General features: G+C 45.1%; 1 protein-coding gene and 1 long non-coding RNA gene across 3 annotated transcripts in view; both read left to right on the forward strand.

Moving 5' to 3' along the window:
* The window catches only part of MED13L (mediator complex subunit 13L), a 291,359-nt gene extending 283,697 nt beyond the window's left edge, over window positions 1–7,662 (forward strand). For both annotated transcript variants that reach the window (XM_082699757.1, XM_082699758.1), the window contains exon 31: window positions 128–7,662. In XM_082699757.1, coding sequence (XP_082555883.1) covers window positions 128–260 — 133 coding nt within the window. In that variant the 3' untranslated portion in view covers window positions 261–7,662. The remainder of the gene's footprint in view (window positions 1–127) is intronic.
* A 190-nt stretch (window positions 7,663–7,852) lies between these two features.
* Window positions 7,853–13,383, forward strand: part of LOC309848259 — a 59,197-nt gene continuing 53,666 nt past the window's right edge. Inside the window, exon 1 of the long non-coding RNA XR_014302928.1 lies at window positions 7,853–8,746. This is a non-coding gene — a long non-coding RNA (uncharacterized lncRNA). The remainder of the gene's footprint in view (window positions 8,747–13,383) is intronic.

Consider the following 13,383-nt stretch of genomic DNA (forward strand, 5'->3'; position numbering starts at 1 on the left):
GAAGGACCGCAGGGCCCAGGGCAAGAATGACCCCGGCCCTCCTCCACTGACATCTGGAATGCTCACATGTACAGCCAGCGTCCCTCTGCTGCGCCTGTGCCTCTGACCTGTGTCTTCTCTCCGGCAGGTTTGTTTTGGAGCAGTACAACGCTCTGTCCTGGCTCACGTGCAATCCGGCCACCCAGGACCGCACCTCCTGCCTTCCCGTCCACTTTGTGGTGCTCACTCAGTTGTACAACGCCATCATGAATATACTTTAATTGGAAAAGCACTTGTTCTCTCTGGCTCAGTTCCTCCTTCCTGCAGCCTCATCTGAGGAGCCTGCTCCACTCTGCAAATGCCCCACGTCCTCTTCTTGAGACCACGCTCTACAGTCCTGCACTGTGATTACTCCTCTGCAGTGCTCATTCCCAGAGGGATTCACTGACACTTCTCTCGTGGACCCGGAGACTTCCATAAGCAGTGACTTTTAGCCAGGGTTATGGTGTGTGCAGCCCCAAACCACTGGTCCACAGGAAGTTTTTTTGTTATTGGTTTTTAAGAGGGAAACAGAAGAGACAGTATCCTTTTGCACAAGAGTCTGTGTTTCCAGTCTCTGTTTAAAAACAAGGGCAGTTTAGCCCTTTTGGATGAAATCCTCTAGTTATTGGTGTATGGCCTGTGGGTTACCCGAACTCCATAATCTGGGACTTTTTAAAGATAAGAACCAGCTCAAGTATATGACTTCATAATGGGGTTTCTGTCTCCCTAGTGCTCCCATCTAGATCAGCATGAATGCTTTGGTTGACTTCATACCTGTGTGTAGATAACAAAAGGTCTGGAGGCGTCTTCATTTTGTTTATTTATTTTAAGTTGTTTTGTCATGTTTTTTGTGACTTTTTGATTTTTTTTTTTTTAATCCATGAGGACCAGGTACAGTAGCTGAAACCCAACTCAGATCCACCATAGGATTCTTTGACTACATACCTCTGTCCTAAAAGCCGGAAAAGGAGTGAAAACAGATTGGGGAGATATGCCTAAAAAGTAATATATTCAAAACCACCCAGCAGTAGGCTTTATTAAGAACAAACTGGGTAAACATTCTGCCATGTTTCTTATTAAAAGTGGCCAGCATTTCATGAAGGATAACATTTTTTATACAGAAGGCAGTCAAGCTCAACCCAGAGCCATGGAGGCAAGTACCTTCATTAGTTTTATATAGTCACAACGGAAATATATTTTCTAGTGAATTCTTACTGAAAGCCAGGTCTCTCCTCTCATTAGCTCAAAAGGGACTCATGTACATATCATAATTGAAAGTGTTTGCTCATAAAATCAGTTATAAATATGGTGACTTTTTTCTGGACCATAGGAATATTATTTCAAAGAAATATTACAACTTAACCATTAAATTAGTACTTGAAGTTGAGCCTTTGTGGTGGGACTTTTTAAAAAAAAAAAAAATAATACCTTTTTAAAGCATTAATGGCTAATTGAAGTATTTTATGACTCCTCATTCCAGGCCCAAGAGGGTTGTCTTTAAGACCCCGTTTCTGACCCTGATGTTGCAGCGTATTTCTGTCTGAGGGCAGTGGGCATGGGCTTGCCTCCCGCAAGCCGCTCTGGTCAGGCTGTTGAGCTCTAGTCATCTGTGGAGAGAATCATGCAAATTTTAAAGTTCTTCCAAGAGACTTCCATATCCTGGTTATTAACAAAAAAACAAAACAAAACAACAAAAAAAAAAAAGGAAAAATGTAATAACTGATATGATTTTGTAAAAGTATTTTTCTTGAAATAATCTAACGTTTAAAACATTATATTAAAAAAAGTTGTGTGGTGGGAATATGTAAGCAGAGAAGTAACTTGTAAATGGATAATTTTATTCTCTGTGCCACCAGTTGGGGGGGGTGACTTTCGCAATGTATAGGTTAAAAAAAATCTGATATATCAAACCATTTGTATCTAATATGTACAGTGTAAAATTGACTTTAAAAATATTGCAGTGCTATTTTTTCTTAATCAGAAAGGAAAAATTCTCAAGGCCTTTTGAAGAGCATAAGATGATGAAGATTGTAAACTTGTATAAAGTTATCTTGGTGAGAAGACAAATTGTAAAGTAGATATTTGTAATCTTTTACCACTTTGGGGTTGCTTTTTTTCCCAGAATTCATCAGAACTTTGAATTTTTTTTTAATATGGGCTGTTTTTAATGCAGGGGCTTTTCTTCCCTAAAAACCCAATTCTAAGCAAAAAAAAAGAAAAAAAAACACAAAAAACAAAACCCCTACAAAAATTAAAAAAAAAAAAGGCAGCAAAGGGTAGTTTTCATCTGGTGTCTTTTATTTAAGTTTTTTAAGTTAAGAAAAGCTGGTGACATATTTATACGTTTTTGTGCAAAAATAAATGAATGGCAATAGATTTTAAAAAATCTTATTATGTACTTCTGTGTGAAAAAGTCTGTATAATATTTCCCTTAAATATGCATTATTTTACTTGTGAGTTTTTTACTGAATTAATCTGAAATGTACAAGCCCTGGATTTGCTACAGAGTGAGAAGTTATTTTATTTTTTTTTTATTTTTAATTTTGGAAATTCTGCAGAAATCAGAACTCTTACCATGGTTTGAACTAAAAAGGGGAAGCGGGGAAGGGAGAGGGTGGGATTGTGCAGCATGCTTGTATGTATATTTCAGAACCTTTTTTAAATGTAAAAGCTGTACATTTCTGGGAAGTTCTGAATTTCTTTTGTTTCCTTTTTTCCTTCAAGCATTTTGCAGTGAGCTTCTTTTATATATAGCAAACAATTTGAAAGAATACAAAAATATGTGAAGTTCATTTAAAACTACAGTATAGCGCTGGTACAGTACACTAAAGACTTTGATAAAAAGAAACAATACTAAAAGGCCTCCATTTTAAATGTCATTCATATATACCTTGTGAATGAGAGCTATATACTTTTACACACTTTTTTAGAGGAATAAATTATTGAATTACTGAAACTTTGAGTGGCTTTTTTCCCCTCCCATCTTGTCTTTGTAACAAAATGATCCACACCTGTTCAGAAGGTGTATGTGTAATGGATTGAACATTCCTTGGCTAGGAGCCAGGCTCTACCTTCCAGAGTAAGATGGATGTAGGACTTTACTGCCATGACCCCCCTAACCAACAGTCGTTCTCAGATGGTGTTCTCATACTCCAGGGTATTAGTGCATTCCCACATTCGTGTTGAGAGCCTATATACATGATGTTGAAGTAGGAGCCCTGGTGGTTAGTTCTGTAACTGTTCTGAGTAGATCAGATCTATGACGCACAGATGGTGGTCAATCCTAGAGCAAATTATAAGTCTGTTTTACACTTCCTTTCTCTTCATGGTCTGGGCCAATTTCTCTTTGATATTCCTTAGAAATAACAGATCTTTCTTTGCTTTCTGCCCTGTTCACAGGCTGGTGACAGTAGAATGCCATCGAATACAGCAGGTGCCTTCAGGGTGCTGGTTGACTGCACAGCCGCCACTGTGTCCTCCTTCTTGGGTCCATCCATTAGGGAGAACCACAGGCTCTCAGGGGCAGAATCTAGCTCAAATGGGAAACCCCAGGACTTGGCAGAGCTTACAGTCAAAGTTTGACTAAATGTTAAAAGAGCTTGCTTTTAACCTTCCTCCATCCATTTAGAAATATGCATTGTTCTGAATTTAACATTGTTGGAGCCTAGAGGGAAAGCTGTTGAGACTGCTCAGCCTCTGTTATTTTATCTGCCAACGAAGGACAGGCATGAGTCTGAGAAATGCTTTGCAAATGGCAATGCCGTGACCATGTTATTGTAGTTGTACCACTGAAGAAGGTGGACAGCGAGGCCACGTTTCGGTTAGAAGACCACTCCCGTCTCTGCCTCACCCGTCACCACGGCACTGTTTGTAATGCTGCTGGCCAAAAGCATTATAAAAGAACCACACATGCCCCAGATCCATTGTAATCAGGTCAGTCCAGTGATTCCTGTGTCCCTTTAATAAGCAGAATTAGATGATAACTTTTACAAGTGTTCATTAGCTTAGATACTTAACTCCTACATCGGGTGGGACTTGATCCAATAGTTTGTGAATGTTGTTTTCATAAGCACTGGCTGCACCAATTTGGCAACTGCAGCCAAACCTCTTTGAGGCAGGAAAAGTTAATTGTTGAGTGCATTTACACATTTTGCAAATCAGGTGAAGAAAAATCTGGGCGCTCAGGAACCATCAGCTTGTAGCCATTTGCTTTGCTCCAATTCCACGCCACTTCCTGTTCCCGCTCTTTAGGAAGGTGTGGGGCGAGGATTTGTTCCCAACAGTTATCAAAGAGCTAAAAAAAAATATATATATATATTTGGTAAAAAGTGTAATTTGTCCGTAGAAGATTTTAAAAGCAGACTTCTCATAAGACTGCTGAAGCAGGAGCCACATACTGAAACTTGTCCTTGCCACTTGTCCTTAACACACACAAGCCATGACGTAAAGAACATTTTTTTTCACTTTTGAATCTACCACATGCTAAAATCCAATCAAAAAGCAATTTTAATGTATCGCCATGTTATCTTGTTGTTAAATGATTTGCTTGTTTACATACCCTTGACAACAAGTTCACTTCCACAGTAATTACTTAATGCCATTAATACCTAATGAGACACCATTAGAAAATTCTGTTGTGCCGGGTCACTGTGTGGTTGTAACGATTGCCCTGGGCATCTTACTCCACTTGGAACCAGACCTACCAGTCTTCTGCTACTGCAATTGAAAATTTCAGGTCAAGTTTTTTTTTTTTAAAGATTTTTTGACATTTCCTGCTTCTGTCTAAACTCCAAAGTAATGAAGCAGATACGAAATAGAAGTTGATGAGGAAGAAAGTTTAATCTTCAGGATGGAGCTTGGGTAAGACTGAAGTATTGATTTTTCTCTGTAAAAGGTTATTTCCTCAATAAACATTAGTTACCAGGTGATAGGAAGGCACAGACAACATGAGGGTCAGTGTCAGTTTTTTTTGTTTGTTTGTTTTTTTAAACAAGCAGGGGAGTGAGAAAAGTACATGTTTTGTTTTAATAATCTGCTAAAAACTGCATTTGTCTGGGCTGTTACTCCGTGCTGTTCACTTCTAGGCGTCAAAGCAAATCTGTCTGAAAAGTCATTAATATCACCCCCTACTCAGATCAGGCAGATCACGTACAAATGAGCCGCACATGGTGTGTCCTGCCTGCTGCTGCCTATTTTATGCCTTCATTGCCCTTTAGTAAATACGGCACATTGCAATCTACCTGTTTCAGAAAGCCAGACAACCTTCAGGAAAATCGGCCACACCAGAGCTTAGAGTAAAAGGCTAACACAAGGCAAAATGTGTGCTCTGGGGGAAAATCAGTTTAATTTAACATGTAAAATAGTACTTGTCTTATTTAATTTGAGCTTAAATATCTTTCAGTAAACATTTTGTCAGTTAGCTTCTCTCTTTTAAATCTTTGTTCACTTAGAGGTCTTGATGTTCTTAGTAAATTTATACGCCTTGTTTACATAAATAACTTCCTGTCTGCTGTCATGCATATGAGTTCTCATTCTGGAAGAGATAATGGTCACATATACACATGTACACCAATTTTTGTTCCTGTTGATAGATCTCTCCACAAAGCTTAGAGAGGTTATCTCCCTTGTCAGGTCGAGGGAGGTCAGGTGTGCCTCCCAGGATGAAACTGATGACCTTCCAGTCATTTTTTTGGGACACAAGAGCATTGACCTTGCATGACAACTGTGTTGGGCTGAGAGTAGGCACCCAGGAAACGTTAGCTGAACACAGACTATTGAAAGAGTGGAATCCACCTCAAAAATTGGAAATAATTTAGAAGCAAATTCACCACATCTCGCTGCCTTTTTGGAGAGCAGAAAATATATATATTAGAAAATACAGGAACTTCTTTCTTGGTGGTTGATTTAGGTTTTCTATTTCCTCTGTCAATTTTGGTAATTTGGATTTTTATAGGGGAAAAAATTGAGTTTTCCTAATGTATTAGTATGCAATTGTGCAGAGTACTCCCTTAATCCTGAATGTGTTGTTTTTGGTCACATATGTTCCTTCTCATTTGTAACAATATTGACGCAGAGTTTCTTTCCTTGATTTATTTTCTAGCAGGGTGCTGTTTCTTTGTTTTAATTTTTTCCCAAAGAAACAGCTCATTGATTTAACAATTCTGCTGTTTTTATCCTGGCTTTTATCTTGCTATTCCTTTTCCCAGTTTCCTTAAGGGTTTGTTTCATTTTCCTTGAATCTTAATTGCCTGCTTAGTTAATTTATTTTCACTTTTGATGACACAGGCATTTAGAGCCCGGGGCCTTCTGGATGCAGGTGGCCCTGCTCAGATGATACACAGAAGTCTTCATGTGTGTGCCTTTGTCTAGGGAGAGGGTCTGCTGCATCCCCTTCTCAGAGGTGTCTGACTCGAAAGGGGTAAAATGACTGATCCGGGACTGTGGTAAAACTGATTACATCCTGCAGGTCTTGATGTTTTAGCATTTTCATTCTTATTTTTAGACTTAGTTCTTCATTTCCTTTTTTTTTTTTAAAATAAAGGAAAGTTCTCTTCAAATTTAAAGTCTCTTGGACTCTAATTTTCTCTTACTGCAATGTAATCTAGTTATGATTGGTTCTTGCAAACATTCTCTGGAACCTTCAGAACAAGGTGTGTCCTGTTGGGCAGTACTGTCCCACAGAAATACAATGTGAGTCAGAAATGTAATTCTCTATTTTAGTAGCCACATAAAAAAGGTAAAAAGGTGAGATTAATTTTAATAATATATCTCATTTAACCTATTATGTCCAGGTTCTTATATTTCAACATAAAATCTTACAAGAATTGTCAGATATTCAGCATTTTTATTTTTGCACTGAGTATTCAAAATCCAGTATTTATTGTACATTTACAGCATATCTAAATCTGGAAGCTAAATTTTCGATGGTTAAAATAAAATGTAGTTCTACCAAATAATAAAGTTGCATTTAATAGGAAAAGAAAAACATTTTATACTGAATCCCTATTTATTAAATTTTAATGGAATGTTAATTAAAATTAGTTCAATTAACATTCCATTAAAATTTAAAAATTAGTTCCTCAGCCAGGCTTACTGCATTTCGGAGTGTTAGACACATAGGCATCCTACTGGAAGTGTGGCGCCAAGCATTAAGATTTGAAACCAACTAATTCTATCTTGGGTGTATTTTCTTTTTCTTTTACACCCCTGTCAAGACCTCAGACTCTGTCCTAGGTAGGTAGCAGGAGTTAAAATTTCCCACTGCGATTTGGGGCTGTCCTTTTTTCTTTTGTACTACGTTATTGGTGCATAAAGATTTATGATGTATTTTGTTATGTAATTTATCTCTGTATCTTGACCCTTCGTAATACTTTTTGCTTTAAATTATCTTTTGATATTAATTTTGCCACTCCTGTTTCCTTTTATTAGAATCCTGGTGTTATATCTTTGACCAACCATTTATTTTGAACCTTTGTCATTTTGTGTTAGGTGTTGTTCATACACATTGTTGCATTTTATTTCTTAACAGAATAATCATTTCATTTCAATAGGGTGATTTTTACCATTTGCATTTCCTGTTCTGTGTTATATTTTGACTTGTCAGCCAATTCTTATGAAAATACACATATTTATTTGCTTTTACTTTTTAGTTTTGCCTTTTTTGTGTATGGACTCTATTTACTTTTATCTCTCAAAACACTTTGGAAAGAAACGTTCGTCTTTGAATTCTGTCAGCGATTACCGTAAAGCAGTCCATAAACATTCAGAATACTCTTGCTTTCGTTCCCATTCAAAAACAAATCAACAAAAACCCCAAGAGACCCTCTTATCCACCATCCCACCTCCCACTCTCATGGGCCTGAATGGCCCGCCCTGCAGCAGCCAGCTCCCAGTCCAGGCAGGGCGGCCCGCAAACCCACTCCTTTCTTCCGCCGGTGGTGGGGGGCTGGCTTCTAGGTTCGGCTCCCCTCCAGCCTCCATCGGCTTGCCCTGCCTCCCAGAGGGCGCGCATCCTGGCTCTGTCGCAGCCGGGCCGCTCCTCCCATGAGCGCCTCACTCACTGCGTAGTCTCGGGAAAGCCAACCCGTGGTTTGCAGGAGCCAGTGAGCATTCAGATTCCCAGGCCAGCCCCAGGTTCTGAGCCAGTCGGCGGCAGGTCGGGCCCAGGAATCTGCTTCGAATGCCCTCTACTCCCCAGGCGACTCCGCTCCAGGGGTCAGTGGGCCGCACTTTGAGAAATACTAGTCCAATTCAACCTCTACTCTGCTAACGTGGGCAGGCGCAAGGCTGATAAAGAGCCACCCGCCATGACCAGGTCCAAACTCAGGACAGTTCTTCTCCTGGTACTTCCGGCAGGTCGGCTCGTCCTTCCCCGTGACTCCCGACTCTGTGGCGGCAGATCTCCTGTTTGCACCTGCCTGCGCGGAAGTCCACGGTCACGTCGCGCTAGGCGGGGCCAGGTTCATCCTTCCTCGAGCTCTGTTCCTAGTCCTCCTCAGTCCGGAAAGGCGTTCGGCCCTGGCCGTCTCCCCTTCCCTCTCCCCACCCGCCATGTCCTGTCCCTGGCTAGTTCTCGAAGTCATTCGGCCTTCTTGGGGCTGGGCCTGGGGACACTGCGGGCGGCAGGACAGACGCCCCCTGCCGGGCCTGACGTGGCTCACAGCTGTGAGACGAGCCGGGAGAGACCACGCCGACGCCGCGTGTACCGCGAGGGCCGCCACCGCGGGTAAGTGCACTGTGCTCGCGTGCTGGGAGAAGTTGCAAGTGAGGGGGCTGCGGGGGCGGCCGTGGGGGCGGGGTGCCGAATGTTCCAGGGAGGGGGCGCAAGGCGGCCAGGGTGAGGGTTGGAGCGGCGGTGGAGACACACGCCGGAGGCCGAGGTCACGCGTAGGCCAGACTCAAGCGCTAAGGCCTTTCTGAGGAGCGCGGGGACTCGGTTTTAAGGAAGTTAAACACTGGAGCCGCCGACCTTCTAGAACCGTTACTGTGGTGCGGAAGGAGGGCGAAGGGGCAGGCAGGGGTGATGGAGGCCCACATCCCGGCGTGCGCTGAGGAGAGGGCGGCGGGTTGGAGGGCTGTTGGGAAATAGGAGGAGCAGAGCCTGCTGACAGAGGGGTCGGGGCTGGTTGGGGGGGACTCGGGGACCCCAGAGGTCACCGCCTCAGCGCACCGGCAGCGGGGGCGGGGAGGCAGCCGGTGAGGACTGTCCCAGGGTGAGGACAGCCTGGCGGCGGGGCCGTGCCGTGGCCTGGAGCGTGCTCAGCCGCCAGAACGGAGGGGGGGGGGGGGACCCGGGCCGGAGGAGGAGGACGACGAGGCGGAGAGCGGCCGCTGTGGGCGGAGGGCGAGGAGGCCGCCCTCGTCCCCGCGGCCCCTCGGCACCACTCCCAGAACCCCGACCGGGACACCGCGAGTGAGGCCCGGAGTCCGGAGCGAGCGGCGCGCCTGCGCCGTCTGCCTGAGCTCGGAGTCCCCTCGGGAGTTCCACAGCTTCGGGGAGCGCAGATGGAGCGGTCCCCGGAGGGCGAGACCAGGGGAGAGCTCCCGGCCAGCGGCGTGTGGGGAGGAGCCGCGCCAACCGGATCTGCTTCCGGCTCCCGCTGAGCCCGTCTTCCCGCGCAGTCACCTGCCTTGACTTCTCCAGATGCCGCTTAGAAACCAAGATGGAGGTCGGCGACCACCGTGGAGCCGGTTCACAGCTCCGGATCTTGGGCTCTCCGCCACCGTCACCTCGGATACCGAAGGCCGAGGGATCTGTACAGGACCCCGGTGATTCTCCCGGGACTCCAGCTGCCCACTGCGGGAACCTTCATGTCTTCCTGTCACCCTAGGTCCTACCTGGGCCTCACAGCGGCCTCCTTGCTCACCCCCAGTCTCCAGGCCTGCCCACTCCATCCTGGCCGGCTTCCCTGGCCCTCTCGGGACTCCGGCCTGGCTGGCGTTTCCACCGTCGCGGCACTGACCACACTGTGCGACCCGGCCTCTCCCGCACACAGCAGACGTTCGATGAGCAAGCTGAGTCAGGAACCATGGCTGATGAGCGCTTACCTAGCCATTTTTCTAGAACCTTCTAAACATGAAAGAGAAGGTCTATTGCTCGCACTGTGCCTGTTCCCCTGTCAGTGAGATGGGGAGAGGTCATTTCCCTGGAGAGCAGATGAGCTGACCCCAGCGTGGTGTGTTACCCTGCATGGCCCGCAGCAGGCACTCTGTAAATGTCGGTTCTCGCCTTTTGTCCAGAAGAGTCACAGAAGGGCTTGCTTTACCCTCCACGTGTTGGCAAGTAGGCATTTCAAACACGGGTGAAGTGGATTTCTCTCCTAAACCTGCTTCTTCTCTCTCAAACTTCTCTTCTTCCAGATGTCCAGTTCAAGCCAAAAATCTCAGGGTTGCTGGAGACAGATTGCTTTCTCTCGCCCTCCACGTCTGACCCATTTATTTCAATCTCTTGACCCCACCTTCAAAATGAGCGCAGAATCCGAGTTTCTCCCACCACCCCTTCCATCCCCAACCCACTGTCACAGGAGCCAAGCTCTCACTCATGGGACCCCCATAGGTGCCCTCTCCTCACTTGGAGCTCTGGGCGGCCTGTTCTGCGTGCACGTTGCACGGCGGACTCTCGGTCAACCCTGTGCCTCCTCTGTTCTGCACCAGCTCAGAAATAAAGTCCAAACCTCAGCCGACGCTGCCCACCACGCTCTGGTCTGAAGCTGTCTCATGGTTAGGTTGAGGTTATGCATTTTGGGGCAAGAAAGCCACGGAAGAAATGCCCTTCCCAGTGCATCATGTCAGGGCACAGGGCGTCCCTCTTTCCTATTATGAGTGATGTTAAGCTTAGTCAAGGCCATGCCTTCTGGGTTTCTCCACTGTCAAGTTATTATTTCCGCACTCAAATATTTTGGTTCAAAGGAAGTTCTACAAGAACCGAGAAACCCATAGTTTTTGTGTGTCCAAGATTGCCCACCAGAGGGCGACCTTCACCGATGAATCTTTATGGGTCCCAAATCAGACGTTTCTAAAGCAAGAAAGATGTCAAGGCTGATTGGGGCAGACCAGGATGGCTGGTCTGAGTCGAATCTCCCAGGGGAGCCCTTGCTTGGGTGCATAGCCCCTGGGGACAGAGTCCTGGATGGGCACTGGGGCCAGGTGAGGGGGGTATGTTTACGGAAAGGATGGTTAACGGTGTTGCTTCAACTAGTTCGAAATGAAGTGAAAGTAAACGTCCTTCCTCTTGTCCCTCCTTCCCCTTCCATAGAAACCTTAGAAAAGGCCAGTAAGAAGGTCCTGTGAGTGTGAAACTAAGATTTAGGCTTGGCCCAGACCCCAGGGCAGTGGGGATATCCATCCTCTAATTAAACTTTGATTTTGCTGTTGAAAACCAGTTATAGACCTCTGCAGGGGCCCAAGAGAATTTTCTGGGATGAGGGATAGATTTCTGTTTCGATTGGGATGATGTGACATTTGGCAAAACCCAAGGAACTTTACCTTTAAAATAAGTGCATTTTAAGATTTTAATAATTTTGATAATTAAATAATTCCTTAATAATCTGTGCTAAGTAAACTGCTAAATATTTTATAATTTCTGACATGTAATCCTTTTAGTTTTTTTTTTTTTCCTTTTAGTTTTTAATTGCGGTAAAACACATACAATGTAAACTTTTACTGTTTTCAGCATTTTTAAGCCGTGTTAACGACATTCACATTTTGGGGGTATCCGCTGCCAGAACCTTTTCATCCTGCTAACCTGCAACCATATTAACATTAAAGAGTGCACCTTTCTCTTTCCCTATCCTGCCCCAGGCAACCACCATTATGCTTTCTGGCTCTGTAGATTTGACCCCTTGGGGTCCCTCATATCGTCTGTTTGTGACTCGTTGACTTCACTTAGCATAGTGTCCTTAAATTTTAGCCAAGGATTTTCGTCCTTTATGAGGCTGAATAGTATTCCACTGTTTGGATACACCACGTTCTGTTTTCCCAGTCACGGACACTGAAGTTCCTTCCACCTTTTTAGCCTTTGTGAATCGAGTTGGCCAGGAACATGGGTGTAGAAATACCTCTTCAAGACCCTGCTTTCAATTCTTTGGCGGTATATACCCAGAGGTGGAATTGCTGGTTCAATGGGAATTCAATTTATAATTTTTTGAGACGCCCCATACTGTTTTGCACAGGACCGCACCCTAAGGCATGCATTTTTTGAAAAATCATACCTCAGTAAACCTGATTTCGCAAGGAAGAAAAACCAGGACGCGGTTGGTAACTCGTGTGGGGTAGTGGCGGGAAGCATCTTTTCTTCCTCTGCAGTTCACACGGGCGAGCTTTGTCGGATCCTTCCCATGTCCTTTGAGCTCCAGACTCATTTCTGGCTCTAATTTTACCCTCTGAGACCAACAGGAAGATTAATAGGCATTTTTTTAATGGCTCCCAGGCCTATAGGCCATAACCTCCCCCCACCACCACCAAATAAAAATAAACATCCCTGTCCTGGGCTAGCAGCACACATATGCTTATTCTGCCTCATGCCTTTTGTAGCCCTTTCTAGAATCCCTCATCTTGTCTGGATGTTGACTCAGAGACAGTTGGCAATGAACCCTAACAGGCCGGCCACCCAGGCCCCTTCCAGCCCAGCCAGGAAGACAGTGGTTTCCAGAGCAGAACGGGCCTTCCTGAGGGTCCGGCTTCAGAGGGGCAAAGCTTCCAGGGGCCCAAGCTGGTTGGCCATCTGCGGGTATAGATCAGATGACTGGAGGAACTTTCTGGCTTTCTTCCTCCCAAGTAGAGGATCTGCATCCCCCTCTCACCCCTAGGCAACGAAGCCTCGCAGGTCACTGGTTCTGGGCCTGAGGCAAATACCCTGGCAAGGAGATTCTTGGTTAAAGGTCTCCAAAGCTTACAAAGGCTTAGGAGCTGAGGCCAGGATCCTCCCTTACTAGTGTTCTTGACCTTCCCGTCTGACTTCCAAGTGTGGAAGAAAACAACCAGTTCACTGAGGTGATCCCCCACATAATCTCTGGGCTTCTGTGAATCACTAACACTGTTTCTGCAGTGTAGAAACTGCAGTGTAGGGCAGGGTTTGCCAATGGCTGGCCCTTGGGCCCTCATTTGGCCTGTGGCCACATGTGCTGGGCCACACACTGGTTTGTTGTTGTTGTTGTTGTTAAGTTTGAGTTCATAACTAATATTTTCAAATGTATTTCACTTTCTTCCCACCCCCCCCAAAAAAAGTGGATTTCTAACTTCTCTTGACCTATCATTCACATCTGGGAGCAAATTGGTTTCCACCTGACCACGCCGGCTGGAACTGAGTAGAGGGCACCCCACCCTTCTGGGCAAGCACGAGCTCTCCAGTGGTAACCCTTAGTC

Source organism: Mustela nivalis (assembly GCF_964662115.1).
Source record: "Mustela nivalis genome assembly, chromosome: 14".
Classification (NCBI taxonomy): Eukaryota; Metazoa; Chordata; class Mammalia; order Carnivora; family Mustelidae; genus Mustela; species Mustela nivalis.